This window comes from Austrofundulus limnaeus, unplaced genomic scaffold, assembly GCF_001266775.1.
Source record: "Austrofundulus limnaeus strain Quisiro unplaced genomic scaffold, Austrofundulus_limnaeus-1.0 Scaffold7, whole genome shotgun sequence".
Lineage (NCBI taxonomy): Eukaryota > Metazoa > Chordata > Actinopteri > Cyprinodontiformes > Rivulidae > Austrofundulus > Austrofundulus limnaeus.
The window spans coordinates 4,289,388-4,313,347 of record NW_013952409.1 but is presented as its reverse complement, the minus strand read 5'-3'; the positions used below and the strand labels follow the sequence as shown (position 1 = coordinate 4,313,347).

The 23,960-nt window shown below is 39.6% G+C and overlaps 2 protein-coding genes across 4 annotated transcripts in view; both read right to left on the bottom strand.

Annotated features, from left to right (window-relative positions):
- Positions 1-14,865, bottom strand: part of LOC106536777 (cyclic nucleotide-gated cation channel beta-1) — a gene marked incomplete in the record, with an annotated part of 23,196 nt that extends 8,331 nt beyond the window's left edge. The window contains 19 exon segments of the mRNA XM_014034106.1: positions 1,614-1,644; positions 1,921-2,111; positions 2,215-2,282; positions 4,661-4,714; positions 4,799-4,948; positions 6,048-6,372; positions 8,406-8,430; positions 8,546-8,621; positions 10,899-10,962; positions 11,325-11,428; positions 11,574-11,667; positions 11,756-11,780; positions 12,377-12,488; positions 12,564-12,583; positions 13,274-13,370; positions 13,450-13,489; positions 13,578-13,599; positions 13,682-13,763; positions 14,513-14,865. Coding sequence (XP_013889560.1) covers positions 1,614-1,644; positions 1,921-2,111; positions 2,215-2,282; positions 4,661-4,714; positions 4,799-4,948; positions 6,048-6,372; positions 8,406-8,430; positions 8,546-8,621; positions 10,899-10,962; positions 11,325-11,428; positions 11,574-11,667; positions 11,756-11,780; positions 12,377-12,488; positions 12,564-12,583; positions 13,274-13,370; positions 13,450-13,489; positions 13,578-13,599; positions 13,682-13,762 — 1,579 coding nt within the window.
- Positions 14,866-16,864: 1,999 nt separating this feature from the next.
- The window catches only part of mmp15a (matrix metallopeptidase 15a), a 15,346-nt gene continuing 8,250 nt past the window's right edge, over positions 16,865-23,960 (bottom strand). For 2 of the 3 annotated variants that reach the window (XM_014034079.1, XM_014034087.1), the window contains 5 exons: positions 23,406-23,782; positions 22,501-22,639; positions 21,381-21,531; positions 21,182-21,297; positions 16,865-19,098 (listed from right to left, as the gene is read on the bottom strand). In XM_014034079.1, the coding sequence (XP_013889533.1) occupies positions 18,623-19,098; positions 21,182-21,297; positions 21,381-21,531; positions 22,501-22,639; positions 23,406-23,782 (1,259 nt within the window). In that variant the 3' untranslated portion in view covers positions 16,865-18,622. The remainder of the gene's footprint in view (positions 19,099-21,181; positions 21,298-21,380; positions 21,532-22,500; positions 22,640-23,405; positions 23,783-23,960) is intronic. The other variant, XM_014034095.1, reaches the window with a different exon arrangement.

Below are 23,960 nucleotides of genomic sequence, written 5' to 3'. Positions count from 1 at the left end.
ATAATTAATTCACCAGATAATTCAGAGACATTCTGATTTTCATCACCCAGGAGCTGCGGGAAAGGCTCACAGCTTGCTTTCAGGACTATTTTTGTCCCGAGTCCAGTCTGATGAGTCGCTGCYACGCATTGGTGCGGATATCTCCTGTCAGGACACCGACTGCAGGCACTCGATTTCAGCTAAAGAGCTCCTCTCCATCTGTTTCAGGTTAGTGGACATCATTCAGTAAACTGTCCCGTTGGGAAATATGTCGCTACGTCACACAGTGGAGTCTCTCTGATTGGTTGACGCGGCGCGTTGAGATGCAAAAGTTCAGATTTTCTAACTTCAGCGATTTGCGCCTCAAGCACGTCAAATGCTCAGATTGTTCAAATCGTTCAAATCGCACTGCTCTAATCGCGCTTGAGGCGCCGCAGCCCTTCCCGACGCTGCTTGAAGCGCGTCCACCATAGACTTTGCATGTAAACCTGATGCTCCTGATGCTGAAATCGTGTTTGGTGTGAATGCACCATTAGTTTCAGGATGTGATATGTTTATTATGTTCCACTGATAATAAAAACGGGTTCATGAAACATTTACACTTTACACAACGTCTCGTCTTTTTTAAACTGGTTAAYTGACAATTTAAAGACGACACATAAACACACAAAACTCTACATGCACAACACAAACAAGCTACTCCGTCATCTCGACTCGCTCACAACACGACTGAGTTCTGGATGTCATCATGGAGGACGGTTAATGCTCGCTAACACTGATTCACCTGCGGGTCTTACTGGAGAACAGTCGGAGTCGTTTTCAGCGAAGAACCTGAAGTTGATCAGCTTCGAAGGCGGGCTGACGATGGGCGGCAGGCGTGGGTAGAATGGCACGTTGGGCAAATCAAGGGTGCTACCACTAGGTGAGGATGGAGATGGGGATCGGGACCGCAGGAGAGAATAATGAGGGAGAGGGGCAGGTGGGTGTCGCACAAACTGGTTGAGTTCTACATCCTGCTGATTCTTGTCTAGCTTGTGTTTTTGCTGGTGTTTCTTAGGCATCTTGTGGCATAAGGGTGTTGAGGCGGTTCCGGACGTTCTGGAAGTACTGCTGAGTTCGGCTCGGAAACTGCGAGAGCTTTTGAGGGACGCTGGAAAAGCTCTGAGAGAGGCCCGACAAACTGGGGCCTGCCGATCCCTCCGACCCTTTGGGCAGCAGCTCGGTTAGAGTCTGGGCAATGTTCCTCGGGACCYGAGTGAGTCGGATTTGGGAGAACTCTTGGCGTAACTCAGGGGGAAGGGAAGGCAGGTGCTTAGTAATCTCAGAAACTTGGGTTGGTAGCTTAGGAATTTTAGGGGCAGAGATGCCGTTCTCTTTGAAGAACGCGTTGATGTTGCCAAAGCACTCGGAGGTGGGAGGGAAGCGCATCAGGCACCTCTTAAATGCATCGCAGCTGACTGGCACTACAGAGGAGACAGGTTGTTGGCCAGTTAGTCAGGAAGAGTAAGAGCAAGGYGGGAAAAGGACAAAACTAAAGATAAATAAACTTAATGGGAGGATAGAAAACAATCATGGTGCAGTCAGCAGATTTCACAACATGTTGCAGGTATGAAATAAGCTCAGACRATACATACCACCACAGTCATCACCAGGAGCTTCTTCTTCCTGCAATAAAAAATTTACACAGAAGATGAAAGTTGTGGCAAACTTTAAGTTTTCTTTAAAAAAATGATTTTTTTAAAGATTTGACAAACTAAGGTCAACAAAAACTGAATGATCAGGAAATCATAAAACTTCCCTAACAGAAACAATTAGCATTAATAATCAAACTTAAATGCAACTCARTGGTCTGTAAAAGAAACAATAAGTTTATAATGTGATTATGTAATGCTCATTATGCTCACAGGATGACACACTAAATATAAAACTCATGGACATTACTTTTCCAGCAGTCGTGTCGGTGTTGATTTGACCGTCATCTGTTTTCTGGGGCTGCTGAGTCACCGGCTGAGCTGTTGAATGGTCTTCCTCGGTCTTAGGTTCTGGTGGTTCTGGCTCTGAATCCTTTCCTGGTTCAAGACTTGGAGGCAGAATGGATGAGGTCTCTTTTGGAGCTTCTTCCTGCTCTGGCTCTTGAATGGTTTGGAGGATAAAATTTCACRTGACTGACTGAATATTTAAATTCAAAGTATTGCTTAATTGTTAGAACATCATAATCTGTTAAAAAAACTGTACCTGGTTCCTTGACAGTCAGCTCCTCGGCCTCAACTTTATGCTCGTCCTGAGATTGAGTTTCTTCCTTTCTGAAGGACAAATCAAGCWCTGAAATTTCTTCTAATATTAAGTAGGCAAACATTCAGTTTTTTTAAAGACAGCTGGCAGAAGGTTGGGGGTGTGGAAGGAAAACAGACTAAACCAAGGTAATAAAGTATGATTTGGCTGATTAGTTTTGGTAAATAGAAGGAAAAATCTTCTATAATTGATGTTAATAGRGGGAGAAACTAAACAGAGAAGTAAGCTGGAAGTTTACTGGAATATTTCAAGTTTACAATGAGGAACAATTCATAAACACAGAAATGTGTTTTTGAGTGTAAATAAGTAGGGATGTTGACATTTCGTCAGCAGCTGCTGCCATTTTTTCCCAAACTGCTGTGACCAGATTTTGCAAGGCTGCTCAGTGTGTTTACAGGTTATTTCCTCCTGCTTCGTTATTTCTACGAATTTCAACAAAGCGTGCTGATGTCAGGTAGTTAGCTACAGCCTCGTCTTCGAGCTTTTAATTTTTGTTGATGCGTTTTGAAGAGACATTTTTTTTTAAAAAAAATAGGATCAAAGTAAATCACCAGAGTTTTTCTAGTGACCCCTTAAATAGATAAGCTGCCATGAAGAACATTATTTTATCTGCCCTTGTTCCAAATTTGATAATGATTTGAAACGTCAAAGTGTTTTATTTTATGTTTTTTGAATAGTGCAAAGTGAGTTGACGCTCGTCTTCGTCACTTGGCACATTTCACACGCTGTGGTTGAGGAGCTTTGTTTACAAAACAGATGTCCACATGGTTTTTAAATTGTTTTAATTTCCTTACTTTCTAAGACACATTAAGTTGATTTGATAATATTTTATACCTTTTCTGCTACTTTTGCATTGGCTATTATTAAGTTTTATTAGTTTTTTAAGATACAAGATGCTTCCTACAAAAACCAGAATGTGAATCTTTTCCTAAAATTTCATGGCGATATCTTGAACACTAAGTTATGAGCAAAAATAGAAAACAAGAAGGTGAAATGGTCACAAAGGCCCCATTGGTTCTGCTGTGAACTGCAGCAAGAAAACATGAGCTGATTTCACCTAAACAAACATCAATAACTTCCCTCATACTTCAGATAATCACGATTTTTGTTATTTTGTATGGTTTATAATGTTCTTTTGGAATCCGCTGTCAGATTTAATATTGAGTAGGATAAAAAAAAAATCCACATCCCTAATAAATGATGTTAATAGAGGGATAAACAGAGAAGTAAGTTGGAAGTTTGCTGGAAGATTTCATGTTTACAACGAGGCACAATTCATAAACACAAATGTGTTTTTGAGTGTAAATAAGTATTTCACAAAAAGTCTGTGGAAATTCAATTTGGGGTGTCTTCAGATTAAGTAATATATACTTACAAAATTATGTTTTGAAAAAACTATATTCAGATGTAAACAAAGACAATTTCTGTAAACAACAAGTTGCTACAAGCTAATTTATTGCCGAACCTGTGGCTAAGCTAGCATCCCAGATAACGCGTTTTCGCTGCTGTTAGCATAAATTCACCCACTTGTGAATTCGCACTTATGTGCGACCACTTGTTGACATAAATTTTAACTCCTCTTTACTTCCAAATATTTCAACCAAGTTAACAAATAAGTCAAATTAATTAGCTTCGTAACATATTTAGCATAGCATGAGTAAAAAAAATATCCGTAAAATACTCACTTTATCCGTCAAATTTACGGTATAATTATTAAACGTCCCTACTCGAAATATCAGCCAACATCGACAGAAACAGCAGAGACGTGTTCTCGCTCGTAAATCCGTTCAAATAATTGTATACGTGTAATAAAATCCACTCAATTCTTTACGTTTTTGTTTTAAATCGGTTTAAAAGCGACATGATGGTAGCGGACTGCAGGTGCGCGCGCCGTCACCGTGGTGACCGTTGAGGGGCGGGGTGATGAGGTGAGTTGTTGTCAAGGGAAGCTGTGGTTGCTATGGAGCAATGATGGCGTGACGCTGCTGAAGCTCGGGTGGAGTTAAAGCTGTCTGATTTCATTTGTTTTGATTTTAAATGGAAAAGTCCACTATTATGAGCAAAACAATCCATCTTTATTAAATTTTAAGCTAAAGAACTATTAGKTTTTTTTATATTTTGCATAAATATTCTTGACAACTTTATTATAGATTATACATTTTTGTGAAACGATATCTGCATATAAGCAATACAATTCACCACATTAAATGTTGCTTTTTGTTGAGGCGCCAGAAGTGGGAAAAATAAAATTTAGTGACTTAATAAAATTAACCAAATAGTTTTTTTTTTATTATTATTATTTCTTGAGCTAAAAAATATCAAAGCCAGAGACAGGATGTAAAGTTATTGGAAGCATTTTGGAAATTAAAAACTTTAATTAGATTCTTACTCTGTGTCTTCCTTCTCCTCCTCTTTGTTTTCTTCTTCTTCCATCACTGGTAACCTGCAGCCACAGTGAACATTCAGCATCATATATTTTACAAACTTTGACCAAACAAACCCAAGCAGAGAATTGTTGTGGCCTTACTCTTCTTCAGGCTCCACCAGCAGCTCCTGACTCTCCAGTGAGAGTTTGATGGAGGTTCCCTCGCTGGCCATCTGCCTGACGGCCATCTCTGCTGTCTGCCGGGCCACCTCTTCAGCCAGACGGGCCATTTCCATCCGCTCCTGGAGCAGCCTGAAGGCACACAGGGCAGGCTAACTCAGTCAGTTGTGCAGGAAATTTAATGTCAGCTAAAAAAATTACTTTTACTGCAGTGAAGTGGTGTGAACGCTGAATGGCATCGCTGAAATTTGCCAAACAAGCAGAAGGTTTTAAGTTTATACAAGGTAATGGCTAAAAAAAATAATGAGCAAGTAAAAGCAGTAGAACAGTAACTAAAAATACTGAACAAACACTAAAGCTAAAATTAATTAAACAAAAGCTACAAGGTGCAAAACAGATGCTACTGCTAAAATAGGCAAAAAAGTCCCAATCAGTGCAAATGTTAGAAAAACTCTAAAGAAGCAAACAAACACTAAAGCTGAAATCAGAAACACTATAGTTAAAATTAGCCAAAAATCCTAAAGAACTTGAATGGAAGCAGAGCAGTAACTATTAAATAAAAGCAGTTTAAAGATTGACGAAAGGCTGAAGCAAAATGAATAAAATTAGTTATAAAATTAACAAAGCAGTGGCTAAAGGTAGCTAAACTGATGTCAGAGTAAAATTAACAAAGCAATAGCTTCATTTAGCTTAGCTGTAGCTACAGTTTGCAAAATAACACTAAAACTATCCAAATAGCAGCTAAAAGTAGCAAAACATATTTAAAGCTAAAATGAGAAAAAAGTAGCTAAAATTGATATTACCAGTGCTAAAATTAGCAAAACTGTAACTTAAAGTAGCTAAACTAATGCTAAAGCTGAAATAAAAATGTGACTAAAATGTAAAAAAATAGCTATAATCTTAAAGGAGTATGGTAGCTAAAAGCTAAAAGAAGCATGACAGTAGCTGAGAGCTGAAAAAAATAGCTAAATGCTATCAAATTAAACAGAGCAGTAGCTAAAGTAGCTACATTAGTTTTTCCTTATATAAACATTCATTTCTGTTAGTTTTGGCCCCAGAGCCATAGTTTGCAGCTCTAAAGTTTAAATGTATAAAATTTTTTGGTCTATGGTCTATTATTGTGATAAGTCTGAAGCCTCTCATTGTTTTGTTTATATCTGTTTGATAATTAGCATTTATTATTTATCAGTAAAGACAATAAACTCTTTGTTTTGTTTACACCTTTACTTACCGTTCTTCCATAGTGGCTAAAGCCACATCTTCAGCCTCCCTTTTGATGCTTTCGATAAACGGCGTCCAGCGGCCGGTCTGCGTCTCAGCATCTTCTTGAGAAATCTTCGTCACGCTCTCCGACGTTGGCGCCTCAGCCTTCTTCTGTGTTTCTTGTTGCTGTTGCTGCATTGTGACTGAATGTGGACTCATTGTGACTGAATGTGGACTCATTGTGACTGAATGTGGACTCAAGGAATTAGGCGGGGCTGAAACACATCTCTGCTGGCCCTCGTTGTCCGACTCCACGTCCTCCAGCACCAAGTCTGGTTTGAGTTTGGATGAAGCTGAGAGACGGGGATAAGGGACAGCTTATGAGACAAAAATGAGGGAATTTATTTTAGTATTAGTGTCCAGCTCTTCTGTTTTTATAAATATCCTTAGTTTTGTGTTTTTGTGTCTTTTTGCTGCAAGTTAAAGTCAAAACAGAAGTAGATTCCTTGTCGGCTGGCTTCTACATGAGTTTTTGATGTAAATTAACGAGACATGGTCTTTGTTCCATCCATCCATTATTTGCATTTTGTTCTGGAGTCAGGTCGTGAGGAGGCCCAGGCATCTCCTCTTCTAGGAGGATTTCAAGGCATTCCCATGCCAGCCTCCCCCCAGCATGCCCTGGGCCTTCCTGTGGTCTCCTTCCAGTTGGACATGCCTGCAACACCTCCCTAGGGAGGCGTCCAGAGGGCAGCCTTACCAGATGTTCAAACCACCTCAACTGGCTCCTCTCGATGTGGAGGAGCAGCGACTCTACTCAAGAGTCTCTCTGTTTTTGTACACATGTCCAAAACAGCTTGGAATTCATTTCATCATACAGAAAACTTTATATCCTAACATCCATTTATATCCTTTAGGGACCAATAAATAAATAATAAATAAACTGCCTGAATGTACACTGATCGTTCTTCAAATAGAAATAAGTTTACCCAAAATTTTGTTGGACAAATGATGGTCGGGGTGGCCACTGGGGTGGCCAAAGATTTTTCTATGGTGACCATGGCCACCCCCTGGCTCTGCCCCTGGCCAGCAGATCATTGACAAACACAATGTAAACAAGTTCACAAACTGGACTTTTATTTTTCTGGCACAAGACTTACATTGGAGTTGATTTTTTTTTCTCACTACAATCTTTGAAGGACAAAACACTTTCTTGGCTCTTGAAAACAAAGAACTAAACTCAACTTCAGACCACAGTTCACAGTTCAAGTCAATGAAGCAGACTGATTGGACCAGCGCCAACTTAATTAAAATCTTTGAAGAGATTTCAGTTGACCCTAAACTTTTTTGTCTGTAGACCATTAGCTCTTTGCTCTCTTTTTTCAAATTTATGATTCTCTTAACTGAAAAAAAACATTGGCTTCAAGGAAATATTACACTTACAGATTAAATTTTATTGGCATTTTTCTCTACAATAAATCAGGTATGAGTTCAGTTATACTCTGATTTCATACAACACATTAATAAATTAGCTGCCGCTTAAAGGGATAATCCAGTCAACTTTTTAAGATTTTCTTTTTCCTGTTTTAGGCTATTGCTTGTTTTCTGCCAACATGAATATATAATGTACCTTACAATAACTTAAAATATGGTAAAGAAGCAATTTCATGCAAACTGCAGCAATGCTAAACGTTTCTGTTCACCAGAAACTGTGCAAATTAGAATTACAAACAAAAATAAGCACAAATAGGCTAGAAAAATAGCAGTGCATACTCTAGTTCCATTATTAAGTCTCTTATGAAACTAKACCAAGAACATTTGAGCGAGTTTAAAATATTTAACAGCTGCCTGAAACCTCTGGGCTGAGCGGTTCTGGTTCTGTCCACACTGTAATGTTTATCTATCTGTGGGAATGGGAGCGTCGACCCAGCCGTCTCCTCCTGCTGTTCAAGGGGCTCGTAGCGCCTTCCCCCCTGAAACAGAAGGAGAAGAGGGACTGAGTTAGGCTCCGACCGTCCAACCAAAAACGCTCTTCGAAAACTATGAGGGGGGAGAAAACAAGACGGAGCAGCTCAACAGAATTTAGAGACACTTTCAGGAAAAACTCACTGGTTGTGCAACTATTGGAGTAAATCTAAGTCAACTGATCAACATTAACCAATGTAAAACTCAGTAAGATGAACAGATATTTAGCTAAAATTTCGTGTGGTAGTGGCTGAGAGTCATCCACAACACATAATCTGAGCGTTACATCTCAAGGTATTGCATGAGAACGTGCTTAAGTTTGAGGTTTGACCAAAATGTCTGCAAATTTGTCACTGAACTGTGAACTGTGGCATGAAACTGCAATTCAGAGTGGGTTTTGTTAGATCAAGAAGCTCAAACTCACCTTTCTGTAGGACTTCAGTTGGAGCCTAAAACAAATTTGAAAAAGAAATCCAATATAAGTCACCACAAGTAAATAAAAACAACAGACCAATTAATTAATTAAAAAAACAAGCTTATAAGACAGTTTGTGGTTAAAATTACCTCAGGGTCATCTTTAGGTGGAACAACAAGCTGAGGCATCTTCAGACCCAGTCCTGACACAAACCAGTCCACCACACTGAGGAGAGGAAGAAGAGCAGTGAGTTAAACATGCATGTGTGGAAAAAAATTAGGCTTAGATATCTTTATTTTATACTGCAGGAAGTTACCAGAGAGGTAAAACAAGACYGTATTAAGATTTAATGTCTCAAGTGATCATGAAGTGAATTGATTCAGAAACATTTACCAAAATCTGACCAAATATTATCACTACTTTAGCTGCATTGTTATAGTCCATCTAGATGATTTAACTAATCGAATCAGGAGATATTTTGCACTTAGATTAGATTTTTTTTTTGTCATAGGTTTGATCTCAGGAAGGCAGACTGACATGAAGGAGCTTTAATGAAACTTAAAGGTTTTATTAAATAAAATATAAAAAGCAGCAATTCTACTGGAGGAACATCTGGAGGTGAACACAGGAAAACCAGACATGGCATAAAGCTCAACAACGACAGAGCTGAGTAAGCTGACTCTAAAGACTGGGGCTGATGAGAGAATTAGCTGCAGCTGTGACTAATGACAATGGGGAACAGGTGTAAAAACTGACAAAAAAAACTAAAACACATACAGTGGTTTGCAAAAGTATTCATACCCCTTGAACTTTTCCATATTTTGTCACATTACAACCACAAACATAAATATATTTCACTGGAATTTAATGTGAAAGACCAACACAAAGTGGTATACAATTGTGAAGTGGAAGCAAAATTTTACATGAATCAAAACATTTTTTACAAATAAAAAACTGAAAAGTGCGACGTGCAAAAGTATTCAGCCCCCTTTTCCCTGAGTGCAACCAATTGCATTCAGAAGTTGCCTGATGACTGCTAATGACTCAAAAGGGTCCACCTGTGTGTAATCTAATCTCAGTACAAATACAGCTGSTCCGTGACRGCCTCAGATGTTGGTTAAGAGAATATTGGGGAGCAAACAGCATCATGAAGTCCAAAGAACACACCAGACAGGTTAGGAATATGGTTTTGGAGAAGTTTAAAGCAGGCTTAGGTTATAAAAAGATTTCCCAAGCTTTGAACATCTCACGGAGCACTGTTCAATCCATCATCCGGAAATGGAAAGAGTATGGCACCACAGTAAACCTGCCAAGACAAGGCTGTCCACCTAAACTTACAGGCCGAACAAGGAGATCACTGATCAGAGAGGCAGCCAAGAGGCCCATGGTGACTCTGGATGAAATGCAGAGAGCCACAGCTCAGGTGGGGGAAACTGTCCACAGGACAACAATTAGTCGTGCACTACACAAATGTGGTCTTTATGGAAGAGTGGCAAGGAGAAAGCCATTGTTAAAAGAAAACCATAAGAAGTCCCGTTTGCAGTTTGCCAGAAGCCATGTTGAGGACACAGCAAACATGTGGAAGAAGGTGCTTTTGTCAGGCGAGACCAAAATTGAACTTTTTGGCCACAATGCAAAACGCTATGTGTGGCGGAGAAAGAACACTGCACATCACTCTGAAAACACCATCCCCACTGTCAAATATGGTGGTGGCAGCATCATGCTCTGGGGGTGCTTCTCTTCAGCAGGGACCGGGAAGTTGGTCAAAGTTGATGGGAAGATGGATGGAGCCAAATACAGGGCAATCTTGGAAGAAAACCTGTTGGAGTCAGCAAAAGATTTGAGACTGGGGCGGAGGTTCACCTTCCAGCAGGACAACGACCCTAAACATAAAGCCAAAGCTACAATGGAGTGGTTTAAAAAAAAGAATATTCATGTGTTAGAATGGCCCAGTCAAAGTCCAGACCTAAACCCAATTGAGAATTTGTGGCAAGATCTCAAAACTGCTGTTCACAAACGCTCTCCATCCAATCTGACTGAGCTTGAGCTGTTTTGCAAGGAGGAATGGGCAAGAATTGCAGTCACTAGATGTGCAAAGCTGGTGGAGACATACCCTAAAAGACTTGCAGCTGTAATTGCAGCAAAAGGTGGCTCCACAAAGTATTGACTCAGGGGGGCTGAATAATTTTGCACATCGCACTTTTCAGTTTTTTATTTGTAAAAAATGTTTTGATTCATGTAAAATTTTGCTTCCACTTCACAATTGTATACCACTTTGTGTTGGTCTTTCACATTAAATTCCAGTGAAATATATTTATGTTTGTGGTTGTAATGTGACAAAATATGGAAAAGTTCAAGGGGTATGAATACTTTTGCAAACCACTGTATGTTTGTAACAATGAATGACAGTAGACCTGTTGATCCTGGTTTTTCCCTCAGTGTTCTTTAAATTTGACATCTTATGTTACATTTTGCAAAAAATAAAGAAATAAAAAAACGAACCCAGAGGCCTTGCCATCAGTATCCAGTGAGATCCCACTGAGAGATTCAGGTGGTGGAGAAAGAACTGAAGCAACATAAAAACAAAGCACTTATTTACAACAAAAAAGGGAAATAAATGGTCAACAAATGCTGTCTAGATTAGCTTAAAACTGAAAGTAACATCAGTCAAAAACAGAGCTTAAGAAATACCAATATATATTGTAAAAAATGTGTAATCAAAGTTAAATCTTTTGAAAAGTGTGAAAGTTACAAAAAACAAAAGTCATAGTTTCCTTTTTGTGAACGAGCCGAACGTTTTGATGTATGAATGGTCTAAAGTATGCCCAAGTAGTAACATTTTTAAAAACTTGCAGAAAAACAATAATAAAACAGGAAAATAATAATCAGTATTCACACAGCCATCACTGCTGCCTGAGTTTTACTTACTTTTATCAATGGAAGAACGGGAGGCTTTGGGTGGTGGCTCTGAGGGTACGGTACCAGGGGGCATCATGGGCTGAGGGATTATCTGTTTTATCCAGTTCTTCACTCTGCGGGGAGGGAGGAGAGAAGGTCAGAGGTTAAGTAGAGTAAATGAGTTAAGTAGGACATGAACACGGGCAGGATTTAAACTCTACTGTTCATGCAAAAAATAAATCATCAGGTGGAGGAGCTGTGAATGCGTTCGCCCCTTACCTGGGCGTAAACTGAGAGGTCAAACTCTCCTCTTCCACCTCCTCGTCCTCTGAAACCACCTCCACCACGGGGATGTGTGGAAGAGGGTCGAATTCTGAACGGGTAAAAGAAATTAAATGTCAGGTGCTTTCTGTTCGATTTACTTTTATTAAACTGCAAATATTAACACGATTTATAAGTACCTGGCATTGTCGCTACGTCGTACACCTGTAACRGCACAAAACGTGCATTAAAGGACAAATCAAAGATGGCATCAGTTTAAAACATAATGATGTGAAACCTGGTGGTCTGAATGTTGCAGGTAAAAGAATTTTAATCATGGAGTCTGGTTTCTGATGCAGTAAAATTAACAAAAGGCTTTAACTTGGATGAACCGCCGCCTTAAACTCCTCTCAAACCTTAATCTCTGCACGCGATTAGTCTAACGAGCCTGGGAGGCAGAGTTAAACGTCACACAAGTCAAAGAAACTATCTTCTGTATTTATTTATTTTTCCTCTATTCTTCTGCCTTTGATTGCATCTTAACCAAACATTTCATCTTAGCTTGGTGGATCTTCAAGCCTTACAGGCTTGCACAAATCTATAGTGAGCTCCCCTGAGGGTGGATTTCTGCAGGACTTTCTGTTTGGTTCTTCTCCACAGAACATACAGTTCTGATTGCTAACCCTTCCTGGCCTCCAAATAATCACACAGTGTACCTCTGCAACCCAATTCAAGATGGCCGCCGCAGCTAATGAACCTGYGCAAACACAAACGTAGTTTAATTTGATTGGTTTTGTTTCCAGAYGTAAACAGCCTCTGACCTCTGTGAGTTCTTCTGAGGACTTTTTGTTGTCRTTAGTATCTCTGTACTTCTCATCAGGCTGAGGCAGAACTTTGGTCAGACCCTGAGTGACCCAGCCGATGACTCCGGACCTGAGGGGGGAGCAGCTGTTAAAAACCCCTGCAGCTCTGAGGGAAATATTCACTGGAAATGTAAAGAACAGTTACCTTTCTCCGTCCTCCCCTGACTGCCAGAGGGGAAAAAGCAGAAAAAATTGATAAGAAAACAGAAAAAAAAAACACTCTGGTTCATTTTTATAGAAATATCCTGTGCACAAGCATTAAACCACCCCTTGATCTCGTTTACATTGTTTCCAATGAGTCAGAGTTTGTTAAAATCATCTTAATCAATAGCTCTCTGGACTTTTCTTCGACCCTCAGCTGATTCGTCACTCATGTTCTGTCAAGGTTTTGAATCTGATCATGACAGCATCCAGAGTTTGGGATAAAAATATAAGAAAAGTGGACAAAAGAGGACAAAACAAAAGGTGACGGACAGAATCTGCAAGTCACATCTAAAAATCCCGGAAAAATCTGGCACAGAAGTTGAATGATGCAGTTAAACTGTGTTTTGTGTGTGTTTTTTGTAGATTTGACCAAAAAAAAAAAAAAAAAAAGGAACAGTTTTGATCTTACTGTCAGATTGTTGTACGTCTACACTCATCCTATGAGTTTATGACCGTTTTATGTCAGAATTATTCCACATTAATGTCAGGARGACTAATAAAAAGACTTTCCTCTAAGCTACTCAGGTACTGGACTGAAAATGAGTGAAAAAACAAACACCATTAAAACAAAGTCTGTCTCATTCCTGAACTTTGCTCAGGATGAAGTCAAATCTCAGCCTGATGTTTCAGGATGAACTGACGCGGACTCACCCGGGTGTCTGAGCTGAGCAGAGGGGAYGCAGGGGGCTGCGGCAGGGCGCTGACGAACCCGTTGGACAGCCAGCTGATCACTCCGGTGTTGTTCTGACTGTGAGCARACGTTAAATACACAATCACTGATGGACCTTAGACAGCTTGTGCTTAAAAAATGWAATAATTAGCTTTACCCATTCTCCAAAACTTCTTCTGTCTTTTTCTGTGTCTTCGCTGTGAGAAATAAATTAATTTTAACACAAAATACACAAACACAGCTTTAAATAAGGGACATAATATTAAAGTTGTGAATGATCCTCACCCTCGTTGTTCTTCACGAGATCCTGTGAGATAAAATAAAGTATAAACTGTTATAAAAGTACAGAAATGACCTCATCCTGTGTACATATCTGTGTGTTATCTTACAGCAGGGGTGGTCTTGGTGGTTTCATTAGACCCYGGAGATTCTGCAGGTTGAGGAACCACTTTCACCACCCAGTTAAACATCCTGAAAACAGAAAGAGGACACTTCAATCTGAAGGCTGAGACAAACGTGTCTGACTTCATATAAATGGTTCATCTTCTCACAAAGTTAAGACTTCATAAAACCACAGCAAACTGATCTGAGGTGTAGTTTTATCACATTTTTCATGATATTTTTAAAAAAATTCCTCACTGTTTTTGTTTGGTTTACTTGTAAAACACTTTTGACCCACTTCAGTTGCTCTTAAAAGACCTATATTAATAAAACTGGTTGTTTTCGCATGACAGAATATCCTAAAATTTAATTTAATRTCTTTCATTTTTTTATATCAAGCAGCAAAATCAGTTAAACATCATTACAAACATTGCCAACAGTAACAAAAAGCTAATATCTGCCTGAAGTTTTAAATGTTGTGATGGAAAATCTGCATAAAACTTAGTGATTCTTAATAKTCTGCTTCCATCAGCAGAGATCAGCTGAGCCTCATGTTGGTCTAACCTCAAAACCAGGGTTGAACTGATGAAGAAATGCAACATAAGAGGAAAAACAATCAAATGTTTTGCTTTTTGACAGCTTTTTCGTGCAGTTTTAGAAGGTTTCTGTCAAGCAACAACAATTACAACATAAATGTTTAGATTTTCTATATGAACTAATTCTGCAGCAGTTTTTCAGCCCTGGATGAAACACTCACATCCTTGACTCCAGAAAAGCCGGTATTAATTTTCATCTCTCCAATCCTCCTTAATTTTCCCACTTGAACTGGTTTTTCTTACCTGCGTTTCGTCTACAGGTGGTTCTGCATGCCGGTGGTGCCGAGATCCGGAGACAGAGCGGCTCAGATTTCCACAGCGTCTGCCTGGAGCTAACGGGATTAACCTGCAGGACCTGAAGGTCACGGCACAATCCTCAGATTAACATGAAAGAAATGTGTTCCTGCTCTTTTTCTGATACTTTAAAATTATTGTTTGTTATTGTTTTTTTATTACCGAGTTTCTAATATGCAGCAAAATTAAGTTTTCAGGTTAAACATCTTATTTTAGAAGCATACTGATATTTAATTGAATTAAACTGAGATTTTTAACTCACACTATAAAGTGTGAAAAATACTCAACTTGGCATCATGTTGTATTTCAGTACAATATTTGATTAAAACATCCTTGTGTGGTGAGTTAGAGACGAGGAAAGGATGAAGAGAGGAAGGGCGTGATGCCAGGCAGTGATTAACCAGGATGTACTACACGATGACCTTTCCTAAAGGCCAGCAGGTGAGCAGGACGTGAATCATTTATCGTCACTGAGGCTCAGGGTGTCCGCCACAGATAAACTGCAAATCGTTTGTTACAGGTGACCAGGTGGGGCAGCGGCAGGCATGGCTCACTTTCTGGTGAGGCCCGAGAAGTGTTTGTGGTGCCGGTGAGGCCGGAGGCAGAGGGCAGATCCCATTATCAGCTCAGCACAGGATAAGCTGAGGGGGCAGGTCGACGACACCGCCGACCGACCCGCGKTTCTGGTGCTGCAGGACCGCAGTGTTGGCCTCAATCCTGACCCAAACACCTGGATGTAAGGACGAAACGCAGAAACACACGTTTCCTTCCTTTCATAACAGTAAGGACGGAGCAGAGAGGAAGAGATTCAAAACAGAACAGAAGAAGAAATAAAAAGTGAGTCCAGGTGAAGCTGCTGCAGGTAATTTGTGATGGAGATTATTAAGATGAGCAGAAAGATATCCAACAAAGGAAATCACACAAATTTAACAAATTATTTTAAACTCAGTCCACCTGTCATAACTTCTCAGTGATGTGTTCTGAAATTCAAAATTTATGTGCAAAAAACAGCGAGCCAAAGTGACTGAAAACATTGTTGATATATTGGAACAAATAGGTTCAGATTTTYGGGGTAAAGAATGCAGAGAAAAGTGTTTTGTTTACATTGAGTGCAGACCTGTGTTTCATTATTTTACATCAATGTTTCTGGAAAAGTATTGAAGTAAATGCAGTAAAATTGTGCCATTTTAATACAATTCAGGATAAAAATTTTTGATTTGTTTGCAGTGAGAACCTCTAATGACAAATCATAGTTTGTCYTTTTGTTTAGATTGTTTATATAGWGATTTTTGTTAAAAATCTGTTATTTTTTWKTTTTYYTTKKYYYYTTWWKKKKYYKKTTTKKYYTTTTTATCAATGTTTCTTGTCTATTCTTGTGTTCTGTTTGTCTTTATGAATTTTTATGCATTCATTTTGTTTTTATWCCTTTTTTGTCTTCTTGTTCATGCCTGTCATTTTTGTTTATGGGGCCGTTTATTCTTTTTATGTCTTTTTTGTTTTGTATCAATCGTTTTGTGCATTCATTTTGTCTTTTAATCAATTTATTTAGTCAATTTATGGACCCATTTACATTTTTTTTAGTATTTTATTAATCTATTTGTGCATTTGTTTTATTTTTTGTGCCTTTTTTGTTTTTCCTGTCATCTTGTTTGAACCTATTTGTCACTTTTTTATGAATCCATTTAGTCTTTTTGTGTTTCATTAATTCTTTTGTGCAGTACATTTTGTCTTTTAATAGATCCATTTAGACGATTTGTGTCTTTTTTGTCTTTTATTAATCCATTACTGCATTTGTTTTTTTCCTGCCTTTGTTTTTTTCCAACATTCTCTTTGAACCAATGTAATTTTTGTTTTTATGAATACATTTAGTCTTTTTGTGTTTTATTTTTGTCTAATGTCCTTGTACCTTTTATAAATCTTTATACATTTTGTTTTTTTGTGCCTTTTTTAGTTTTTCTGTCGTCTTATTTTTACCTATATTTCTGTCTTTTATTAATCTTTCTGTGCATTTATTTCTCTTTATCTCTTAAAGATCCTCACAATTCAACTAACATTAAAATTTAGCTTATGTTCAGCTTTCAGATTCTTCATTAGACTTCARCACTCATTTTTTCTAGTTAAAAATATTTTATTCGATATTTTCTTACAGGCCTCTTTTTAATAAAAATATTTGTGGAAGGTACATTTACTTATTTTGTTTGACTTGATTTTCTTTAAATCTCTCTGAAGCAACTGCGCCCTCTTGTGGTCAAACCATTGTCAAATCAAAACTTGACACAAATTTAAAAAAAAGACTCCTGCTGCTTTTTCAGCTGTGAGTTTTATTGTGAAACTTTTAAAAGGCCTTACAGAACATGCCCTGCATGCATTAACATCATCATCATGATCTACAGAAAACCTAAATGTACAAAAAGAACCATTAACTGGTTTTTAATCTAATGTTACTTCAAATAAAAACACGTGGGAGGGGGGAAAAAGGGTTAAAAACTGCAACATGTTTTAAAAAGCCTCAGAGTGGAACGTCCCACAGAGAGACGAGATCAAATCACATCCGGCAGATGTTCCTGTGCATTTATTATCTGCTAAATGCYTGAATTTTCCAGCAGAGTGGAGGACAAAATGAAAACACGTGGGAAGACTGAAGTGCACAAAGTTAAAACGGTGAAACAAAAAAAAAAACATGGAGAAAGCAAGTGAGGGGGGAAAAAAACTGAACATCACCTGCAGCTGACAGAAGAGGAGTCAGCGGCTCAATCTAGGTCAGGAGGTGCAACGCCAGCATTGCTCCTCCTCARACTCCTTCCTTCTTTCCATCGCCCCTCCTTCTCTTCTTTCTTTCCCTCATTCTTAACCCTCCTCCTCTAAAGCCTGACGCGAGTAAATCAGCAACATGTGGGTTTAATCGACACCAGACCTCGACCCGGTTCTGCTGCAGCCTGCAGGCTTCAGCTCCAGATCTGTTTACCTTCAAATGAAAATATGAGAAATTAGCAAAAAAAAGTTGCTACTTCTTCTCGCTTTTTCTTTTTTTGCGAGATGTCGTAGACATTTTGTAAAGCGCCGCGACATTCCTCTCATAAAAAAGCGAATAATTCCCAGCTCTGGCACCGGTCGTATATCAAAACGGCTCCTCTGGGATCGGGTTTTTAATGCAGGCCAAGCAGTTCGCATGGTTGTGGTGGGAGGAGGGGAAGCCTGGAGCCTGCGAGTCTGTGCACAACAACAAAAAAAAAAWGATCCATATGACTTAACAAGTGGTTCATGTGTCTGAATATGTGGACATGTATGAGCACAGAGAGGCTAACCAACCGTAGCTCAGGTGAAAAAGACTAAGCCTCTGTGAATTCTGCAGATATTGAGCTAAGATTTGGTGAGCTGGTAGCCGACAGTCATCCTGAACACGTCGTCAGATCATGCAACAGATCGCTCAAAGTTTGACCCAAATCTGTCTAAAACTGCATTAAAAAGAGGCAGAAGATATGAACTCTTTCGAGGAATGCTAAACCTTTAMTACTGACATTTGATCCTGGATTGTGTGTGAGGAGGAGGGGTGGGGTAAAGGGCTCAGTGGGGAACAGGTCATGGACACGCAGCTGTCCAACATTCCTGTGCTAGTCGGAGCTTCACTTTGCAAACAAACTGCAAAAGAATAAAAAAAAAAGGTAAGAAAAGTGCAAATTATCTGTTCTAAACAGAAAAAAATGGTTAAAGCACGATTACAAAAAACGTATGTGCTCTGTCGACTGTGTTTACGCTACGATTAAATCACTCAAACGGCTAAAAAGTTACTTCCTTTAAAGAGTGCCTTGTGTTCTGTGGAACACTCTTAAAAGTGGGTAAAATGTCTCTTTTTTATTCCAGACGTCTGAAAGGCACAGAGCTGGCAGAGCTACGTTCAAGGCCAGAATGAAAGAAACTGTTGCTCCACAGGCACCGACCTCAAAAACATAAAACAAAAATAAAAAACTGTCGACAAACACGAGGCAGAAAGGTGAAACTTTCACCCCCGCGCCACAGAAACGATGAATACCTGCGTGATCGTTTGTTCGTTTTTTCTCGTCACACCCACTCCTGCAGCGAGCGCTTGCAGTGCACCAAGGCCCGCGGCGTCTCTTTGTTCTGCAGAGTCCGCAGGATGGCGTAGATCAGGATCAGGATTCCCAAGATGAGCACCAGGGGAACCGCCACCATGATCAGAGTCATGACCTTCGACTCGCTGTCGGCCACGGTCACGACCACGTTCACCTCCTCTTCCTCTGTGACGCCAGGCTTATCCTCTTTGTCTTTACCCTGGTTCTTGTCCCGGTCCTGGTCTTTGTCCTTGTCCAGCTCTTTCTGCTCATCTTGACCTCCGTCTGAAGGCTYGACTGGTTTCTCCTCCGGCGTCTGCTCAGGATCCGGGTCCGGCTTTGGGTCGGGGGCCCACATACAGCCCATGAAGTCCTTCAGGATRGAACGAGGATAGCCTTTGTCTGCTTCTGATCTTTGGTTGTCAAACCTCCAGTAGTTAGTCCCTTTGTAGAAATAAGTGTAGGCTGCAAGAAAAGAAGAGTCATGAGAGATTCAGCATTTAAAAGGACGTGATGCTTTTAAAGGGATCCACGATTAGTTGTAACATTAGACTTTATTTGATAAACATTTATTTTAACTGTAAAATAAAGAYTGTAAAAATACTGTAGGCTGTTTAGTTTTTATAATTTTTAAAAAATATTTTAACATGGACGGAGCCATTTTATTTACCCACAAAGCATTCTGGGTAAATGATGACGTGGATAGGTCCTCAGTGTGAGCAAGCTATATCCACCCTGAAGGTTAATCTTGGACAATATCTGACGATCGGCTCTTTTAAATGAAACCAGAGAGYGTTGACAGAGAGGAGAAGGTAGAAATGACTCAGCCTGGAACTGAAAATATGGATGGAGAACAGAGCTGCTTCATGGAGGAAGAACCTCAGCTTAGCCTGTTAGCTTTAACACAGACGCTATATTGCGTTATATGTATTAGCTCAGTGCTAGCGCGACAAACAAGCTAAACTGAGGTCCTCCATCCATATTTTTAGTTGCAGGCTGAGTCATTTTTGCGTTCCTCTCTGTCATGTGGATGGAGGACCTCAGTGAYGAGAGGAGAATGTGTAGCGCTGAGCTAATACATATATATGGTGACATCATCGGGGCTAACGCTAAAGCTAACAGGCTAAGCTGAGGTTCTTCYTCCATGAAGCAGCTCTGTTGTCCTCCATCCATATTTTCAGTTACAGGCTGAGTCATTTCTACCTTCTCCTCTCTGTCAACGCTCTCTGGTTTCATTTAAAAGAGCCAAAAAAATGGCTCAGTCCGTTTAATACATATTTTTTTTTATTTAGTTTAAAAATTATAAAGACTAAACATTCTACAGTATTTTACAGTCTTTAGTTTACAGTTAAAATAAATGTTTATCAAATAAAGTCTAATGTTACGAGTAATCATGGATCCCTTAAACCCTTAATTCACATTTAAATCAGTAAACTGGGGTCTATATAAAGAAGAACCATCTTATTGTAAGTCCACAAGCCCCTCTTTCACCTTGTTTAGCAGTTCCACAGCAAATACTGTGATATTACCGCTCAATAAGAGGGAACAGAGAAAACTGAACAGGCTGAAAATAAATTCAACTTTTCTGCAGGCCTAGAGCCTCCACATACACAACAAAACGTATTTAACTGGTAAAAAAAGTGGGTTTTGCATGATAGGAAGCCTTTAAACAGGATATCATGGGAAAATAATGGGTCATACCAACTTCAAACCAAAAGACACAGAACAACAGAAAAAGGGTTTAAAGCGATACTTATGACTAATCAGTACCTCACCTGCAGTAGACARCAATCAGGAGGAGCTCAGTTTGGAAAATTAAGGAGGAATTCTTAYAGAAAACACAAGCTAACAAGCRTTTTCACCAAYTTCACTTAAAATTAAGACTTACTGAGCTTTTTTTTACGCATCTTTTCCCAAGCAGACGTCTTTAAGCTACACTAAACATGTGCACTACAGCTGCAGAATGTATTCTGTCTTTTTTTAAATGTATTATTTAAAACTTCCCCATTTACTTCAACACCAGTCCTGTCAGTGTAAAACCTATATCCAGTCATTGTGCAAACAAAGAGCAGACTCAGGAATGTTTCTTCTGGGAGCCGTTAATCTTTCTCACACTCCTCGCCATGGAGGCAACGTTCCCACATTTTGCAAAAGATAYTTTTTCAAACGTGAGGCATTGAATCATAAATTTGTCCGAAAATAAAAAACGAGAAAAAAAATGTCAACTGAAGCAAAAAATCTGAACGATGTGAAGTTTTTTTTTTTTTCCTCTCCTGTACGTTTGGCTCTGCCTCGCCTGCAGAAATGTTCGGGTCGTTTAGGTGGAGATCAGATATGAGTGTGTTTCACACTGCTCTGCAGCAAATCTAAAATCCAAAGGAAGGACAGGCCTGGACCCTCGTCTCTCTGCTCAGTTAGCTGCAGACTAACCTCATTTATCTCTGCTTTTTACTCCCCCGCTGCTTCCAACACTAAACGTATAGATTTCTGCTTTACGTTTCCAGAAACAGAAGCTCTWCTGAAAACAAAGCTCGCAGTGTTTACATACATCCATCATCGCTGAGGAAGGCTCCTTTCGGGGAGGGAGGAATCTTTCCCCATCTGCTGATTGGTTTGGGAAAGTCCCGGTCTGCAGTCCGGGTGTCCTCATTGTACCTCCAGTACCTGCACACAAACAGTTTTATKTATCATTAGGAGGTCAAAAAACTGCAGCTGACAGATCCCACATCATATTTAGCATCTTATACCGGTCTCCTGTGAAGAAGTACGTCTGTCCGTTAGGCTCCCACCAAATAGCCGTATCAATCTTGTGCGTTGGAATCCCCCGTCCGTACTGATACAGGGGCTGGGGGTACCCTGGCAAAACATCCGCCTCCCTGAACAACCAGTACCTGTCATCTGCAAGGRCAGGTAGGCATTCATTTATCTGAGAATACATTGACTCTGTGTCGGTTCAGTAAATAAGCAAAGAACAATAGATAAAATATTTTTTACAGTTTGTCATAAAAGAGGAGTAAGAGCTGACCGCTTCCTCTAAAAACATTGGCTGCGTGACTCAGACCTGGAGATCCATATGCATTTTTTTTCTCTCTCACAGCTTTAAATCACAMCAGAGACACAAACTTTGGTGAAGTTTTTATAAATCATGTTGAGTTTTTGAGACGGATCTGTTCAGTCGGGCTTCGACCCAGCTTTAAATGCCCTGCAGCCAGTAGGGAGCAGATTAAATATCAGGAAATGCTCAGGCAAAAATGAAAACAAAAGACTGATGATCTTTAATAAAATCACAATTTCTGTTGCACAAAAAGATGTAAAACTTTCCGAGTGTAAATTTGATCCAACAGCTTCAGAAATCTTATAAAAATAAAAATAAAAAAAAAAATAAAAAAAACGCTCAACAAATCCAAAAGCACCACAGCTGTTTGCATTTTGGCTGATATCCTCCAACTTTCTCTGGAGGCCTTCTGGGCCTCAGCTGGAGTGATCTGGGCCAACAACAGCTGCAGAAACCTGGTTCAGGATGCGATGATGCAAAGACACACAATCACAAAGTCGTCCTGTAATCTGCAGACGGATTGTCAGGATGTTTAAACTGTGAATCATTTGGCTGAAGAAGGAACTTTCTTTTTCATGCAACTTCAGATGATATAAACATTTCTCTGTGTGTGTGCTCGATTCTTCATAAATTAGGCAGTTTGGTGAAAAAAAAAGTTTCCTTTCAGCCAACCAACTCAAATCAAAGCTCAAACTTTTCCATCCTGGCTACAGTGAAAGAGAGGCTTCTTGCTTCTTTTATTAAGGAGCTAAACTTATTAAAAGACCTGAATATAAGACGTCACATRCTGCTAATAAACTGCCCCATCGCACCTTTAAAGAAGACAAATTTGCCGTCGTGTCGTTCGTAGGCTGCATCGATGTCACTCGGGAGACCGGTCCAGAAGACAGATATCGGCATGGGGTAGTTATCCAAAACCCTGTTCCTCCGAACGCGCCAGAACCAGCGTCCCTGATAAATAAACAAAAACAAATAATAACTAGAGTATTGCATTTCCTGCGAAAATGCTAGTGTGAATGCYTGTTGCTGAAAACTGTAGCTGAAAGCTGCTGAAATTGAGCTGAAAATATTTAATAGCAAAAGTATTGTTGTGAGTTAAACTTGGAAATCTGAAAAAGCAAAAAAAAAAAAAAGAAAATCAGTGAAAAGGAGCAAAAATATTGCTGAATTAGCATAAAAGCTAAAAGCTAAAATAGCTGAACATAGAAAAAGCAACTGTGAGAAGAATAAATAACTCAAAATTGCAGAAAGAAGCACAAAAAAGTAAAAAATTAACAGAAGAATAACAGAAAAGGGCAGACATATAGCTAAAATACTAAAAAGCTAAAATTTGAAAAAAAATTGTCACAGGGAATTTAATAAGAGCAAAACCAGAACAAATTGTGTAAGGTTTTGTAAAGATTTAGAAACAATTCAAAGGATTTTAAGGATGTTGAAAAAAGCTCCATTCATTTTTCAATGGCAAAAAAGTGGCCAAAAAAGTGAAATAGCTAAAAAAGTATAAATATCAGAAATACCAAAAGTCATAGTTGGAATGTCCTGAGCTGAACGTTTTGATATATGAATTGTTGAAATAGCATAAAAATTGTGGAACGAGAAAGGGGCCAAAAACATAGGGAAGAAAAACTGATATCAGTAGTGTGAATGTCAGAAGGCACTCACATTGATGATTTTTCAGTTTTTAACTTCCTGTGCGATGTTTATGCCGTTTCCTCACCTTGAAAACAAACATCTCCCCCCTCAACATGGTCACCGTGTCAAAGTCTCCATCACAGATGTTGGGGGCCTGGCTGTCCGGTACTTTGGTAGGCCTACGGGGAGGCGGGGTAGCTTTTCGTACAGGTGGGGTGACGGGTTCTGGCTCGGGTCGGGAGGTGGTGTGAGCGTTGAGCAACGTCGGGCTCGGCTCTGGTGGGGCCGGGGGATCCAGGCCGCCTTCTGTCGGGTCGAACGTTTCGGGTGGGGAGTGGGTGGGAGGTGAGGAGGAGGAGGGTTCAGACTCAGGAAGAGAGGGGGAGGTGGGGGAGACACGGTTGGGTTCATCGTCATGGGTGGGAGGAAACGTGGATGGAGCATCAGTCATCAAAGGAGGACCTGAGGAGGAAAAACAACAAAAAAAATCACTTTAGTGTTTAATGCTACCTAAAAAAGGCACAGAAGCTAAAGTTAGCCAATAGTTTCAGAAGGCAAGTAAAGTAAAAAGAAGTAAAGGCTACCTAAAACCAAGAGTAGAAAAATGTTAGCTATAAGTAGCAAAACTGTGGCTAAAAGC